This window comes from Fukomys damarensis, unplaced genomic scaffold (genome assembly GCF_012274545.1).
Source record: "Fukomys damarensis isolate Sample0158 unplaced genomic scaffold, DMR_v1.0_HiC HiC_scaffold_26, whole genome shotgun sequence".
Classification (NCBI taxonomy): domain Eukaryota; kingdom Metazoa; phylum Chordata; class Mammalia; order Rodentia; family Bathyergidae; genus Fukomys; species Fukomys damarensis.
In genome coordinates, this window is record NW_022900938.1 from 31,789,671 (window position 1) to 31,807,871 (window position 18,201).

The window sequence follows — 18,201 nt, forward strand, 5'->3', positions numbered from 1 at the left end:
TTTTTTTGATAAGATTAGCTAAGGGTTTGTCAATTTTATTTATTCTTTCAAAAAACCAGCTCTTTGTTTCATTTATTTTTTGTATCGTTTTCTTAATTTCAATTGCATTGATTTCTGCTCGGATCTTTATAATTTCCTCTCTTGTTCGAGCTTTGGGTTTTTCTTGCTCTTGTTTTTCTAGGAGTCTAAGTTTCATCGTTAAGTTGTTTATTTGAGCCCGCTCTGTTTTCCTAGTGTGGGCATTCAATGTTATGAATTTTCCACGTAGAACTGCTTTCATTGTGTCCCAAAGATTCCTGTATGTTGTATTGGCATTCTCATTTATTTGTAAAAACTGTCTAATTTCTTCTTTAATTTCCTCTGTAATCCATGCCCCTGGTTTTTGAGAAAGGAAGATTACATTTCAGAAGGGCACCTTAAGGTGTGATCCATCTATCTGTCCAGATCAAAATGTCACACACGGATCTGTACTAATCACAATAAGATCAGAGAGTCCGGTGTAGAGATTTATCGGTATTTATTAAATGATGGATAATTAAAAATTTTCCCTATTTGAGTTTTCAGCTTGTGTACTTACATATGTATCCTGGATTCAAAGGATTTTAGTATTTCATAAATAATAAATTCACTTTATTTTTCTCATTTCTGTTTTTCCAGAACTAAGCTCTTGGCTTCACACAATAGCTTAAGATAAAGCTCTATTTCCTCCAAAACACTTAGTGATTCAGCTTTACTTGGGAATTATTAAATGATTGTGTCTATTTTTTCCAAAGCTAGTTAAATTAGTTTAACTGTTATCTAAAAGCAGTTTTCTTTATTGAAGATGAAATCTTGAGTTAATTTAAAAGTTATGCTATGTCTCATTTGGGGTTAACAGCTGAATTTTTTTTTAAGATATGGATGGTAACTTGCTATATAGGGGAAAATCAATGAGATATGGCAATAATAATAATAATATTTAAAATTGAAATTTTCCTGAGATAGTTCATTGGTATTGTTAAGATTACACCAAAGTGGGCATAATTACCAAAAGCACTGACTATTCTAAATAACCAACGGGAAATGACCTCGGGTTTATACTGCACAAAATGATGCATCCACTACCTGCTTACTTATTTGTATTTAGTAAAATTAACTTTGAACTAGAACCACTGAACATGCATGGGTATGATGGCTTAAAATGATAACTCATAGTTGTCTTAAAATGGCTTTGCTTGTGCCGTCTTATGTAACTACATAGCCTTTCTGTTTAACTTGTGTTTGTTTTTATAACTTGATATGAAACCACAAAACAATGTATTTGTCCATTTGGTGGGGACATAACTTAAGTTCAGCTCTCATTTTTTTTCAGATAAACAAAAATGTTAAATGGTGAACTATTTTTGTTTGCCCAATGCTTTATTGAGTAGAAAATATCTTAAGTCTCATCAACCCGTTGGTGACTAAGAATTTTGGAACACTTCCAGGTCAATACTCTGAACATCTCCTTTCAGAATCTTTCTTTCAGACTTCTCTAAATTTACTGGAAGAGTTTGGGTGAAACTATATGTGTACCAGAACATAAAATACCCTCTCATCGTTTAGAGAAAACATTCCTATATTTTAATCTCATTTGCCTCTCCCCAACCCCATGTTAAGAATAAATTGCAGGTACAAAAACTACTTTATTACATATTTAATGAGTTATGTTTAATTTATCAAGTTTAAATTATATGGTAAAACTATGTAAATCAAATATGACCCTGAGTCCAACTATATTTCTCTTCATTACAGTCAATCCTTTCCTAGATTTGGAAACTGAACTATTACTCACATTGCAAAACTGATTTTATAATTTTCTAAAAATAATCTTATATTTTAATTTCTTTTGAATTATTTATTTCAAAGAAGTAATAACTATCCCACATAATCTCAAGAATAACATTCATTATTTTTCAGAGAAAAACAAAATTTATTAAGAAATACCAGTGAGGTTTTCTTGAACCAAACATTCTACATATTAGGGGTTTATATGAATTTATCTAAATGTATGTGTGCTTTACATACATACTTCAAGATGACATAAATCCTTTCCAATAGATTTTGCTATACAATTATCTTAATATTTTTTAAGATTCCTAGATTACATACTGACAATTTAAAATGACAGTAATATATGGTTTTCTTTATGTTCAGGTTCTTTCTTTGGGAGCAGATGTCCTGCCAGAATATAAACTGCAGACACCACGCATCAACAAATTTACAATATTGCACTACAGCCCCTTCAAGGCAGTCTGGGACTGGCTTATTCTCCTCTTGGTTATATACACCGCGATATTCACACCCTACTCTGCAGCCTTTCTCCTCAATGACAGAGAAGAACAGAAAAGACGAGAATGTGGCTATTCTTGTAGCCCTTTGAATGTGGTAGACTTGATTGTGGATATTATGTTTATCATAGATATTCTAATAAATTTTAGAACAACATATGTAAATCAGAATGAAGAAGTGGTAAGTGACCCTGCCAAAATAGCAATCCACTACTTCAAAGGCTGGTTCCTGATTGACATGGTTGCTGCCATCCCTTTTGACTTGCTGATTTTTGGATCAGGTTCAGATGAGGTAAGAGCTACTTGAGCGTCTTATTTTCGGAAAGATTCCAGTTATAAAAGAAATTTAGTTAAGCTTCAAAAAAATGGTTGCTTTATAAACTTCCTATACCTCACACATGAAATTCATTTTCACTTGGAAATGCTATATAATGAAATGGAATTTCTTTCCATTGCAAATAATTTAAATTCCTTCTATTTTTGCTAAGAGATTCAAAATATTCATCTTTGATCCAACAACATAAACTGTCAAACAAGCGGTACATTTATAGAACAAATTCCCATGATATAAAATCTCTATAAATTATGTTCATGAGTGTAAAATTGTCAAACATTAAGGTTGTCTCTTTCTTAATTCATTATTTTGACTTGAAGCGAACACTCTCTCTTGAACACTTGCCCAAAAACTCTTTCTCCTAAATAGAATCCATATTGAAAAATATTTTTTATGTTCTAAATACCTTACAAAGTTGGAAACTTCAAGTAGATTTGAAAAGTGTAGGTATACTGAGTGTATTTTCTAGATAGAGTATCCATTACTATAATCAGATTCTCAAAGGACTCTGATCCAAGTGAAATTAAATTATCCTCAATTTAAATTGTGTCCTCCATTTAAATTGCCTCCTCCATTTAATTCCCACTAATTTTTGTTGTATATATATTTTCTGGGTTCTATAATGGAAAGAATTACAAAAGGCAGGGAGTAGGCTGAAAACAGATAAATTCAATGTGCTGAATGTTTCAAATCCATTACCTTTTCTAACTAAGAACCAGAAGCCAGATGTCAATGGATGTCAACACTGGCTAGCTACCCAGTGATGGTTTCAGGACAAGAATCTTCCCCTGACAAAGGAAATCAATAGGTTTAGATTTAAATTTCCTCTTTCCAGAATATGCTGGCCAATCTTTGGGTCAGTTAAGAGCAAAACTATGGATTAAGACACTCTTCTGGATTCTACAAATCTTAAATAAATTCTCAAACCTTATTTTCCTTCTCTATAAAAGAATGATAATAATAGCATCTTTTCCTCTCACGTTGTTGTTGGTTTTGGTAATTAATTCGAGACTAGTGAAATAAAACAAGTGAAACAAAAAATAAATCCTAAATCAAAAAAATAAAAATAGCAACTTGTTAAGCTAGTTAAACTTTTAACAAATACTCCTAATTTTGAGTTTCAACTAAAAGACAAGAAAGCAAAATGCTTCATTATTATTTATCTTTGAGTCTCTTACAATGAAAGAACCATATATTTATATTACATAAACTCCTGCTGATAAAAACAGAATAAAAAAAAACACTCAAAAGTTGATGGCCAGTGGATAGTCTGATAGAGCACTATCAAATATAAATACACACTTTTCTATCACTGTGTATAAGGGAACATGACAGCATGGAAGGGAGAAATCCTTATTACCAGTGGGAGCTGTAATAGGTGATTGTAATTAGAGAAAAAACCCTTTATAGACCTAGAACCACAGATTCCCAGCCTCTTTGAAACCAACATTTGATTTAACAAAAAGTATTTTGTAAAGTCTCTTTTGACTATTATTAAATGAAAGTCGTTGTACACATATAACTTCAGAAGTCTAATAAACACCAAAAATAAAAAATAAAAGAAATACTTTTATAATAAAGTAGCATTTAGTGGAATGAGTAAATCATTCAGGCATATGTACATTAAATGATAAAATAAAAATCTAAGGTGCTTCTGCCTTGTTTTAATAAATAAACTTATATTTGAACAACAGATAAAGAAGTCAACTAATACATAATTAGTTTTTTATATTGGCAGCTTATTATAAGGATCAAAAATATATGTACATATATGTTCATGTGTGTGTATATATATATGAATTTATGTATAAGTATGCATATATATATGTATATCTACATGGATAGATGTCTGAACTCTGTGCCTGTGAGGAGTACAATTATACAGTAATGCTGTGATACATATACAAATACCCTTGCTGCCACTGAAAATGTAAATTCAAGAGATGGGGAACAACTTTTAGTATAGTTCCACAGAGAAAAATTTAATCATGTCTAAATTTACATGGTCGATTTCCTTAAGTTTAATGAATACAAAAATGTGCAAAAGTAAATTTGCTTATACTTAAAACCTAGTTTTAAGGCTGAGTGACTTTAAATTTGCTTTTTACATATACAAATGACCAGCAGGACATTGAAAATTTATAATGGACATGAAAATTTTTGGTTGGTGTTTGAGATTGTCCTGGACATTGGAACTTCTTTCTACCTTCCTCATTAGAGGCAGTAAACTAGGAAATAAAAATAATTCAAGAAGAAGGTATCAAGGACAGTAGGGACATAAACTATGTGGAGAACTAAAAATGAGTCACTGAATGTGTCAGTCAGGTATGTATCCATAGTATTAAGTAAATTAGATATTGGCCATAGCATCAAACTAAAGTGGTTTCAAACTAATAGAAAGTGAATAGGACCCCCTTTGTCAGGATCTGGGTGACAAAGGAAAGAAAAGAAGAGTGTGGGAAAACCGTACAGGGTGAAGGAAGGGTTATTGTATTTTGTTTCTTGTGGGTTTTTTTCTAAGATATTTGCAAGTTAAAAAGCAAGAGCCTGAAGGAAATGCTACTAAAGACGGACAAGCAATGGGCTGGTGTGGCAGTACATGCCTTTATCTCAGCTACTCAGGAAGCTGAGGCAGGAGGAGCTCAAGTTCCAGACAGCCTGTGCAACTAAGCGAGATTCTGTCTCAAAAATAAAATAAAATATATCTGAGTGTGTAACCTAGTGGTGGAGCCCTTGCCTAGCATGTGTGAAGCCCTGATTTTAATCCTAGCACAGTAAAAAAATATGAAAAACAATGAACACGTAAGAAGACTGAGAATTGCTGAGATTGCAGCATGGGAGGGAATTTGAAGTATGTACGGAGAGTGCAGCCTGAGTATTGTCTTTCGTCTTGTACAGGAGGGCAGTGGGTAAGGGATGGAGCTTTTCTAGATAGGCTTAGGAAAAGAAGTATAAGGAGTTCCTTTCTTTTAAATTTTAAGGTCTACATTTTAAAATACTTTGACAGATTCCAAAATAAATAATACCTCTAAACGAGAATCTAGTACCACTGCCAACATAGATCTTAGAACTAGAAGTACCACAAGTCATCTCACGCGGTTTCCAACCGAGAAAGTTAATTATTCATTTTACAGACGAAGCCCCTGAAACTCTGCACTGTAAGTGACATAGTCCTACCTTATGTGCTCTCTTTATTAATATAATACTTCACTCATTTACCAAATATTTATTGAACATTCTTCAAAATGGCAGGCCACGATCCTCGGTGTGAATATTCAGAAATAAACTTGACAAAAATTTCTGTTCTCCAAAATGTATCATTCTAGGATTAGGGAAGAGGGCACGGCAGAAAGCAAAGATCGGAAAATAGATAATATTCAAAAAAACATTAACTATGCAAGATGATTTCAGAAAAAGAGTAAATGCTGCTGTGGTTGTGAAACAGGTGGAAATGATGGAGAATGACTTGAGCGAGTGACTGATTTGGGTTTGGAGATATGGAGAGGTCGCTGAACAGGTAGGTATCGTTTGAGTTGAGACTCGACAAGAAGGAAGCAGCCACATGAAACCACCGTGCCAAGCATTTTAAACTTGTGAAAATGGTGCAAATGAGAAACAGGCTCAGCATGTTAGAGGAAGGGAAAGAAGGACAGTAGCGGCCAGGCTGAAACACAGCAAGAGGTGAGATGTTAAGATCTGACAGTGTCTGGATGGGGACCAAATCTCACAGAGTCTGGGATTTGCTTTTTGTGCTTGCAGTAGGATTCTTTGGAATGGGAAAGCACTCTCTGATTGACATTTTGAAGGAATACATAGGCCATTGTCATCAGACTGGAAGTAAGAACGAGGAATCTGGTTAAAGCCCACGCTGTAATTCAGGAGGAACAAAGAAACAGCAGGACTGCCTGGTGACAACAGACAGAAAGAGAGAGATAGATACATTGGGGATACATTTGGAGGTGATCCATCAGGGTTTGTTGGTGTGTTAAATGCTGTATGAAAGATTAAGGGAAAAGATACGATAAGAGGTGGTTGGAAGGTATTTGTTGTTGTTTATTCTTGTTGAAAACAACTTGGGAGGAGCAATAGGATTACTTTAATAATAGGATTACTTTTATAATACAGGATTACTTTTGTAAGTGGTAATGTATTATCCAGATGGTAAAAACCTGGGGAGAAAAAGGTATGTTGTAGAGAAGAAATTCTTGTTTTGTCCATCTTAAAGTTAAGATGCTGCTATTTCTCATCCAAGTACAGATGGCTTAGAGATAAATTGGGCACCCTATGAAGAACTAAAAAGATATGCTAAAAAGATGGCTTGGCAGTACATTTTTACTAAAAAGTGCATAACATAATTGTTCATGTTTTTTACAACAATTGCTTAATTTTTTTAGTTTAAGCAAAAGCAAATCATCTACTAATAATGGAAGAATCTTCTGTTATTTTGAAACATGTTACAGAAAATGAATGCTGGGAATAACTGGATTTGTTTATATGATTAATATCTTCCTGATGTTAATGCCATCCACAAAGCGAAAGCTTCTTTATTTCCTAATTGTTTTCCTAGGGTACATTCTTTTTAAAATTTTTATCAGTAAATGTTTACAGTAATGGTTACATAATGGTTACATTCATTATGTGGAGTCAGTACATGTACAGGACACACCTTAATTCTTCTCTTTCCATTTTTCTCAATTTTTTGAAACACCATGCCTCATGCCATGCATAAAAAATTACTTGAAAATTATTAATGCAAATGAACGATATTATTGCCTCACTCTCCAAAAGGTGAACTTTGATTATTTGCCTAAAATCATCCCATATTCAGCTTCTCTGTAGCAAATCTTAATTTCTGAGATACTAACAGTTACAAACTAAGGATTTCTTATTATTTACATGTTCCTTTCGCTTCTTCCTCCCTTGAAAATTAGGGTTTTTGTGATTAATTATTTGCTTTGCTGACCTCTCATCCTTCACATTTTTTCTGTTACTTTGCATGAATTCTGAATGCAAGCCAATAAAGGCCCTTGAAGAGTAAATATCTCACAGATTTCTTTGAGGGAACATTTCAGTAGAGAAAAGAAAGAGATTTTTGTTCATTTTCATATGCTTGACTCAATCTGATAGATAAACTGTAGAGTGACTACAGGAAAAACTTATCAGGCATCTGTATAGAAATTGTAGTCATTTTTGTCAGCTCATATTTCTGAACTTTATCTTTATAATAGACACCATCTGTTTCTTAGAAGTTAATATCTAAAATATTACACATCTATTTTCAACTTTAAATAATAAATCACTTTTTGAAGACATGTAGATGTATATATGCCTACATTAAAGTCTCTCTCTCTCTCTCTCTCTCTCTCTCTCTCTCTCTCTCGGTAGCCCTTGATTTATATTTGACAAAAGTTTCCATTGGATTATACCCAGAGCTTTGATTATGCTTGTAAAACTCTGACATGGCAAGGGAAAGACACAGGGTCTACAATGAGAAAAATTACTTTGCTCTAATTTTCCCATTTATTTATCATTTATAAATGATCAGTTGATTGAGCTAGCATGAGGTACAATTTTCTCCAAAGTTAAATTCCAATTTTAAAATGTATAGCATCCGTAGTTGTTTTCTTGAGGTAACATCTGTCCATTGTGGTTTAGAACAATTTCATGACCAGTTTTCAGTGTTACTGTAAAGGAGAAAATGAATTCAGATAGAAACACAATAGAATGTTAGTTATAAAACAAAATAAAAGCAAATGTCTCACTATAAAAAGTTACTTAATGATAGAAAGTTTTTTCTCAATGAGGCTATAAGACTCTCCTCTTCAAAAGTCATACTTTGTGGAAGTAATCATGATATTTGGTATGTATAAAAAATGAAACAGCAGATAGTTTCCCAAGATTCCATATACATTCAAAATATAACTGTTTGATTATATTACTGAATGTATCCTTGGAAAAACTAAAATAGTATTGGACTGAATAGACACTATATTATATTATTGAATTTTACTCTATAAATAATAAAATAATAATTATATCATTTAACTAAGAAGGAATTAGCAAAAATGAAATTTAAAGCAAAAAATTATCATAGCATCATGAAATTTATTGCTTGCTATACCATTTTTCCATTTGCACCCAAATATTTCTTGACAAACAGGATAGAATGTTGCAAGGATGTTACAAAGTTGCAAGGATAATTTATTCTATCAACTGTAAATGAAACCAAAAATTTCGCAGTCATATTTCCTAGTTTATAAGAGAAAAAATATATCACTTATATGAAGGCAAAGGTTTTAAAGAGTAAGCGCCTGATGTACTTTAAGGTACTAGAGTTGTAACTGAGTGGTAGGGCACTTATCTAGTACAGTATATGTGAGGCACTGGATTTGATACCCAGCACAGGAAAAACACAAAGTGCTTTAAAAGTAAAATTATTGAAAATAATGACTAAAAGTAGAATCATTTTTATAATTCTTGAACATAGGATTTTCTCAATTTAATGGTAGCTGAATTTATTCTTAAATGGAGAATTGCTTAATACTGATAAAAATATTACCTAGCATTAGGCATTCAAGAAGAATTCAACTTGCATTAGGAGAGAATATTGCCTGATTTATTGTAGAATATCTAGTGAAGAGATTGACATAGTCATTTTAAGTGTGGTGTACCTGCTAATATATTTACAAAACTACGATTGTATATATAGTCAAGAAGGTCAAAAACTTAATAAGGGAAACTGAATTCTGCCTCGGTATAACAGGGTACCTATGGCTTTTAATAAGCAATGGATGTGAATATTTTATTTTTTTTTAATTTAAATTTTTTGTTTGTTTTTTTGAGACAGAGTCTCACTATGTATTTGAGACTGACCTGGAACTCACTATGTAGTTCAGGCTGGTCTCAAACTCACAGCGATCCTCCTGCCTCAGCCTCCCAAGGATGTGGATGTTTTAAACAGTTAAAAATTAAATAGTATTCATTGATCATCAAGAAATATGGATAACTGAATTTCTAGAAGATTCTTTAAATTATAAAAAGTATTAAGAAAAGCATTAAAAATTCTTAAATAAGGATTTTTTAAACTATGCAATTCTGGACAAAAGAATTGGGAATATTCAATCACGAAAAATGAGCTGAGATCTGAGATCTGAGATGGAACGGGCACAGGAAGAAACTTCACAAGTTGAGTTCATTATAGTAATTACTATCAGACAATTAAAAGTAATTGCTAGTAGACAGTATTTTCTGATACCAATTAAAGGCTCAAAAATTAACATCAAAGATAAAATGCTTTGCTGTGCTGTTTTCAAATAGTTATGTATGAATTCCTGGATATTTTGATTTATTATATTCTCAAAAATTAAAAATCAGAAAGATTTCTATACATATTTGGACATTACATGAAAATAATGCTATGAGATAATCATGTATTCTTAAATTCTCTCTCTTTAGTCAAATTTGGATGTTAGCACAACATTATGTGTAGTTGTTGGTGGCATTTTTTTTTTCACATTCAAGTAATACAAGGATAGACCACTAAGCTGAAAAACAAGGACAAATTGTGACCAACTCAGCAAGAGGATACTGATAATTCTTTAGTCTATTCTTTCCATTCCGCAATCCAGGTCAAGAAATCTTGGGTCTTTAAGAGACATTTAAAGATGAAAAAGAAAACAATTAATGTAGCCTTAACCATTATCTACAAGCTGTGCTGTCACAACTGTTACTGACAAAGAATATCCAAATATATTGGCAATATTCTGATAGAAGCAGAAATAAGGCCAAGCCATTTATTGTATTGTTGAACCAAAATATGCAATTATGCTTAGGTACATGTTACAAAACCACAAAAAATATTTTGTTAAAAGTAGTATTCATCCATCCTTACCTTATAATATAACTGAGAAGAATAGCAACAGCCTTGTAATTTCTCCTTATCTGCTCGCTCTCTTTCCCTCCCTTTTCTTTCAAAATTTCTATAATTATTATGTATGAATTATGTCAATTGTTTTGAGACTTTATGATGTACCACACTTTTACACTTAATTTTCTGCAGAGCAGAGGTCATTCATACGTTATTGTGTAAATTTTATTTATTCATCTGAATCAATACAATTAGAGGATTTACTATCATATAAATTTTATTTTGATTTTGATATAATACTAGGAAAAGTCAGATGATGGGGGGGCAAAAGGAGTATGGAATGCACAACAGATTTGTTTTTCTTTCCTTTTTAATAACATAAATTTATTATTTTTATAGCCAGAAGTACTCATTTTACAATATGCTATAGAAAGAACTCATTTATTTGGAAATATTTCACTTTATTTGCCAAAAACCTGGAGAATTTGCTTTATATTTTTCGTTTGTTTTGGGAAATGTTCTTTCAAAACAAATAATGATATGAGGATTTCAACAATGATATTCAGATATTTGTGATATGCTAGCACAAGTAAAAAGATAGCAGAATTGAAAAGGAAAATAAACACAGGACTCTCAGCTGTGTAAAAATAGTGAAATATTGACAATGGGGATTCCCATTATCATTGTCTGAGGTACCTGGAAAAAGTTCTTGTCATCAGTCTCGGTCATTTCCCCAAGCGGGGAACCTAGCCTCTGAGGAAAGACCTCCACCTGGGATTCCATAGGTCTGAGGTAAATATCGGGAAGCTCAATCAACCCATTTTACAACATAATATCACTTCCTATTAACAGATATAGAAATTTAAGTTGCATTTAAATAGAAACAAGAAGATCTACAATTTATTAGGATTATGTACAACCCTGTAGGATAGACATTGTTATTCATGCTTACAGATAGATACTGAAGCTTAAGATCACATGGATTATTTGTCCAAGGTTGCATATTGGTATTGAAACAGAATTCAACCGTAAGTTTATCCATTCCAGAGTCCTAGCACAATACTGCTAAGCTAAAATATAGACAATATAAAGAGTGGAAAGTGTATTTACTTTCTAGATTACCATTTAATACTATTTTAAACTTGTCATAATTCCTTGAGAGATTTTTTTCTCATTGAGTTTATTGTAAATTTTAGGTATACAGTACAGTTACATTCATCATTGGGATCTTGTACCTTTACATGACAGTTTTTCGTTCTCATTTTTTCCCCTTATCCCTGCCCTCCCTTCACCCCCTCCTCCCTTCCCTATTTACAAATACTTTGTTTTAATTTTTTCATTTTCTCATAATGTTTTCCTTTTCCCTTATTACCTTTCCCCTACCCTCCCACTTCCCCTACACCTTTAGCCCTTTTCTTCCTATTTCACATTTCAATTATATCATTAGGATCTTATGTACCATTATAGTTTTTCACACCAGAGAAACTATTCAGTATTTATACATTTGTGGCTTATTTATTTCACTTAGAAGTATATCCTCAATATGTATCCATTTTCCTATGAATGACTCTAATTTATTATTCTTTATGGCTGTGTAGTATTCTATTTTATAGAAAAACCACATCTTCTTTATCCAGTTTCCAACTGATGGGCAAATGGGCTGTTTCCAAGTTTTAGCTATTACAAACTGTACTGCTATAAACATAGGTGCACATATATCACTGTGATATGATTCTTTTAATTCTTTTGGAAAGATACCCAGCAGAGGGATGGCTGGGTCAAATGGAACTGCTAAACCTAGTTCTTTGAGGTATCTCCATATTGATTTCCATAGAGATATATTTTTTAAATCTATGAAGAAAAATACATTTATTGCATTCTAAAAAATAATAAGTGAGCATTTGGGGACAGAAGAGATTCACTCCTCTCTACTTAACCAAAAATGAGCAAAGATTAGACTCTAGTTATGACAAACCTGTCTCAACCTCATAAACTTGTTAAACTGAGAGGGTTCCAGTCTTAAAATAAAGAATTCAGAATGACCAAGGAATCCTCCTTCTTGTGTAGCACAAGAAACAAACTACATTAAAGAATTGTAATGTTTTAATGAAAACACTTTTCTTGACATTTAGAGCATTTTTTTAACAAAGTCAATACTAACAGATATGAAGTCACAGTTTTTCCGTGTACTATTTTTTAGATTAAGATATATGTGTCCTAAAAACAGTAGGATGTACTTTGTGAAATTAACACCAGCAATGAATAGATAAAATGACACAATAATTGATTGGTAAACACCATGTTGACTATAGAATAATTATATGCCCTGTGAATTATATAGTGCTACATTTGACATTATTTAGGAAACATAAGAAATGAACTTGTAATTTGTACTTACCAGATTTCAAGTCCAAACATCAGTTAAGTATCCTGTTATTATATGAAAGTAGTCTGTCATTCGATACCTGGTCAGTAATAATCATGCAATTAGTTCAAGGGAAAAGACAATTATGTCATCATTGGTATACCAAGAAACAACTTATCAATTTAACACATTTAGAAAGAAAACAAGACAAGAAATGCATTTAAGTATAGAGAGTAATTCATGCCAGCAGTTGTCTGATAAATGTTTCCAGGGTTACAGAAGAAGCAGCTTGACTGGCCCCTTCTCACTATTCAAGCCTTGCTTGCTCAAATTTTGGTTCGTCAGCAAGGTCTTTCTTGGGCTTCCTTTCTGAAGCTGTCTCTACCACAAGCCATGCTCCCAAACATCCTTTGGCCCTATATTCTGTTTAACATTATTATCATATGTTTCACTCTCACATTGTTTATATTTTTGAAACATCTATTCTATCCAGTAGACAGAAGACCTTGTTTCTTTACATTAGAGAAGAAACATTGTCTATAAAGTAATTCTATTAGAAAAGCAAGCATTTCTGTGAATACTAAATCCTGGTGGGCAGTAAGTATCTTATAGGCAGGTAACAACGCAGAAACATTGTTAGTTAATGAATTACTGTGTACACATTATTGCAAAGCACTTGATTAGAGTTTAAAATAAGATTTTCTGTCCCATCTTTCTTGCATGTCAGAATACTGAATTTGATATATACATATATTATATATAATATTATATTATATTATATTATATATAATTTCAAAGTATTTTGGAAATCATGTTTAATTTTTAAAAAGAACTAACTTTAATAATCTAAATATACAGTAATCTCAACACTACAATATTGTTTTAATTTGATTATAAACAACTCTGTTTTACAGGAACGTATTTTGAATTGTTTAGCAACTGTTTCTAACCATGAACATTTATTCCAACAGACAACCACATTAATTGGTCTTTTGAAGACTGCTCGACTCCTTCGTCTTGTGCGAGTGGCCAGGAAACTGGATCGATACTCAGAATATGGTGCTGCTGTCCTCATGCTCTTAATGTGCATATTTGCCCTGATTGCTCACTGGCTGGCTTGCATTTGGTATGCGATTGGGAATGTAGAAAGGCCATATCTGACAGACAAAATTGGATGGTTGGACTCCTTAGGACAACAAATTGGGAAACGTTACAATGACAGTGACTCCAGTTCTGGACCATCCATTAAAGACAAATACGTCACAGCACTTTATTTTACCTTCAGCAGTTTAACAAGTGTAGGATTTGGAAATGTGTCTCCTAACACCAATTCGGAGAAAATCTTTTCAATTTGTGTCATGTTGATTGGCTGTAAGTAGATTTCTCTTTTGCTATTTGTTAGGATAAAATGATCTCACAAATTGATATCTTTAGAAGACTGAGAGTCGAGCAATGAAAAAAGAATATTGTGAAAATAATGAGATTACATATATAGGTACTGTATTTTCTCAACTCTGATCCTCTCTGTGAAAACACAAAAAGGTTATTCTTGATCTCAGAAAATCAAGGGCATAAAATTGGAGTTACATGGGTCTGGGGTTTCAGAAATTGAAATTCATACTTCACCAATGCTATGAAAATAGGTACTGTATTTAAAATTTATCACTAGTAGCTATTTTCTATTTCAAGCTGAGACCAGGTTATAATAAGCAATATTAGCTAGCATACATGCAATAGAAATAAAGAGGCAGATAGATAATAAGCAGAAAGATAAAAACACAATTATAGTTTAAGCTAATCTTCATATATAATATATATAATATATGTGTGCGTGTGTTTTTCTCCTAATATTGACCAGATTCTTCCTCCTGTGACATTGTGACGAGATCTAGGTAATTACTTTTGATCTCATAATAGTGTTATCTCAAAAATATCATTTATTACATACAGTACTCTGAATAAAAACAGTTTAAATGACAATGTTTTAATGCTATTTTTAAACATTCTCCTGTGAAACCACTTAATTTAACCTTGATGATATCAGACAGGAATTGGCAAAAAAAAGATTGATTTTTGCTATTTCAAAAAGAGCATCTTCCAGGATTGCATACAAAGTTGAAAATAGATCCTGATTATTGATTTTTAAATGTCAACATACTAACTACTGAAATGTGCTTAAATAGACCTATTTATGAGACAGGTTTATCCAACTTGTCTTTTTTAACTTTTCATATGTGTGTGTGCATATGTGTGTGTGCTTTAGTGTTTTTAAATAAAATTCATAAAAGGAAATAACATATTTAGATAATTCTTAAGATATTCTACAAATTCAATCAAAGCCTTGCTGATGAACACATTGCTTTGTATCCAGAAGGATATCAAAGTAAAGATTACCAGAAAAAAATAGAAATATCTATTCAGGGAGATTGGATTTCTCAGCATACACAGTCCAACCATTTTGTAATTATACCTACTTGAATATACTTTATGTTGGCTATAAACTTTAGTGGCATAGGGAGCAAACAAAGAAAAGATAACAGTCTGTTCTTGATTAAACATATATATAGAAATGCAGTTTTTAAGAAATTATATTTTTGATAGTATTTAAGAAACTAGAACTTACATTTTAAAGTTTAAGATTTTTGAGAAAGTTTTTGAAATATATTGAAGTTCAGCCAGCTCTCTGTTTATTAGTGTTCCCCACTATTAGGATTAAGTGAAATGCATACTGTTGTTCCTTATGTGACCTATTTTAAATTGAAAAAAGCTCAGTTCTTTACTTAGTCTATACCTAATCTCTATTTTGTAGATCAAATGGCCAAAGTATTAGCCATTTGTCCCCGCCCTCTGATTTTTCTCCTCTTTCTCCTTCCTTCCTTCCCTTCTTCCTGTTTCTTACTTTTGTAAATATAGCACTAGATCATTTCTATTGCTTTTTATAAAAGGAACCATGATTCCTACAGGTGAATTTCATCTTTAAAGAAAAGAGAATATACCCTAATCATGTTGTGTACAGTAAACTAAATTCACATTCCACATAACATTGTTTGTTTCAATAAAAGACTTGGTTCTAGAAAGTTTAATCATAACAAGAGTATTTAAAGCTTAAAGTCTCACAGGGACAAACTTGTAGCTACTCCTGGAGAATTCTGTTGTTACCGGTGTGTCATAAATTAAGGAAAAAGGTAAAACTAAGACATGAAACTTAACAATAGTAAGAATGTCCCTGTAATTTATTTAGGCATTTAATATTTAGGGGTGTGTTTGAGCCTGATAGCTGACACTTATATTAGAAAATGATTTAATTTTCTCTCTTTGTTATCTTTACACATTAAGTATGTAATCCTCACACCTATGAATGGCCTAATATTGACCTAAAAATTTTAAAAGAATTAAGATGCAATGTAAAATTTTGTATATGTGCTAAATATAACTATACTGACTACCAGATTGAACTGTCATTATTCTTGAGCTTCTTTAATCTTTACTCTGAAAGAAAAATTTAAAGTCAAATTGTACAAACAGCAATCTGTTATCAATATTTTTAGCAATTTAACTCAAGCAAACTATAAATAAAATGTTAAAAACTATGCTCTAACAAAATTCAAATAATTCAAATATATAAAAATACATTTATAAACCCACTACTCAGAATGTATTTGTGATTGTACAAAAGCAGTCATCAGAAAATTAATTTTTAAGATGTTCATAATTCAAAATTAAGAACAAAGGGAGAGTTAACCCATCACTAAATAAGTGTAAATATAAATTATTACTGTATATTTATACCTAATTTTCTAAGATATAACAAAGTTTATACCTTATGTCAATGCTATAAATATCATATATATATATTGTTTTTAAAAATTACATAAACTAGTACAATAAGGCAAATGTCTTTGTCTCTGTCCTGCTTGACAAACAATTTGGGAGAATTTCTTGAGAATTTCTCAGTTTTGTAGCTTCCAACAATGATGAGGGAATTGGAACTTTATCAGGCCCCTATTAAACAAACACAACAAAAGGACACAGAAAACTAAACAGAGTATATAAAGTAATTGTTTTCAGATATTGAACATCAAGCAAGGAATTGTGATGCCTGCAAGAAGGAAAAGAAACAAGATGGCCCCATGCTGTCCTTGGCCTCCTGCCTGAAGGTATCTTCTGGACCATCGTGAACAGGGAAGCAAAGCACAACTTCAGTGGACCACCACTGTCTCACTGAATTAAGCAAACACGATCAGAGGTCATGGAGGCTCCACTGATGAAATTTGCAATACAGACAATAAGGGAAGATATGACCAAGAAAAATTCAAAAATCTTCATGGGTGTCCCCTTGAATCTATTGATAAATACGAAAGGCACAAGCGCATGAGGTGACAGTCAGTCCCCAAAGCCTAGCAAAAAGTATCACAAGTGGAGTAAGCCGAGGAGCTCACATGAGTCTGGGAAATACTCAGATTCAAACCAGCATGGAAACCTCAGGTTGAACATCCAGAATATTCAGTGAAATATCAGGAAAGTAATATAATATACTTGTGTTAATCTACTCCTTTAAAGAGCTTAAGCAGCAAATACCAACAAGTATAACTCAATATACAAATGATTCAGCCACCAGTAGGAACAATGTTTAATCTCTAAGGATTTTTTTTTATAAGACACAAAGAGCACAGGAAACAGAAACAAGCAAAAAGAAATAGTCTAATGGGATTTCATCAAACAAAAATACTTATGCACAGCAAAGAAAACAATTGACAGAGCAGAGGAAACAATCTAAAGAATGACAAAGTGTTTACAAACTATACTTCTGATGAGTTAATATCCAAAATATGTGATGAATTTCTAAAAACCTCAATATCAACAATAGCAACAAGAAGCAATAGACAAGGGGACATTTCTCAAACAAAGACAAACAAACGACTAACAGGTACAGGGCAAAATGCTCAACACCACTAATCATCAGAGAAATAAATATCAAATCCACAAAGAACTCAGTAAGAATGAGTTATCAAAAAGATTTTTAAAAAGATAAATGCTGTTAAGGATGTGGTGGAAAGAGAACCCTTGCACACTGTTGGTAGGTGTAAATAACTGCACCACTATGAAAAGTAGGACAGAGGTATCTGCACTCTCCCATGTTCATTGCAGCATTATTTACAATAAAGGAAAAAAAAAGAAATGGAAATGGGAACCATCTAAGTGTGCATTAATGGATTAATAGAAAATGTGGCATATATATATGTATACACACACACACACACACACACACACACACACACACACACACACACATATATATATATATAGAGAGAGAGAGAGAGAGAGA

At 32.2% G+C, this 18,201-nt stretch overlaps 1 protein-coding gene across 8 annotated transcripts in view; it reads left to right on the top strand.

The window, feature by feature from the left end:
• The window catches only part of Kcnh7 (potassium voltage-gated channel subfamily H member 7), a 434,113-nt gene that overhangs the window by 362,672 nt on the left and 53,240 nt on the right, over nucleotides 1-18,201 (top strand). For all 8 annotated transcript variants that reach the window (XM_010606854.2, XM_010606860.2, XM_033756284.1 and 5 more), the window contains 2 exons: nucleotides 2,176-2,601; nucleotides 13,847-14,246. In XM_010606854.2, the coding sequence (XP_010605156.1) occupies nucleotides 2,176-2,601; nucleotides 13,847-14,246 (826 nt within the window). The remainder of the gene's footprint in view (nucleotides 1-2,175; nucleotides 2,602-13,846; nucleotides 14,247-18,201) is intronic.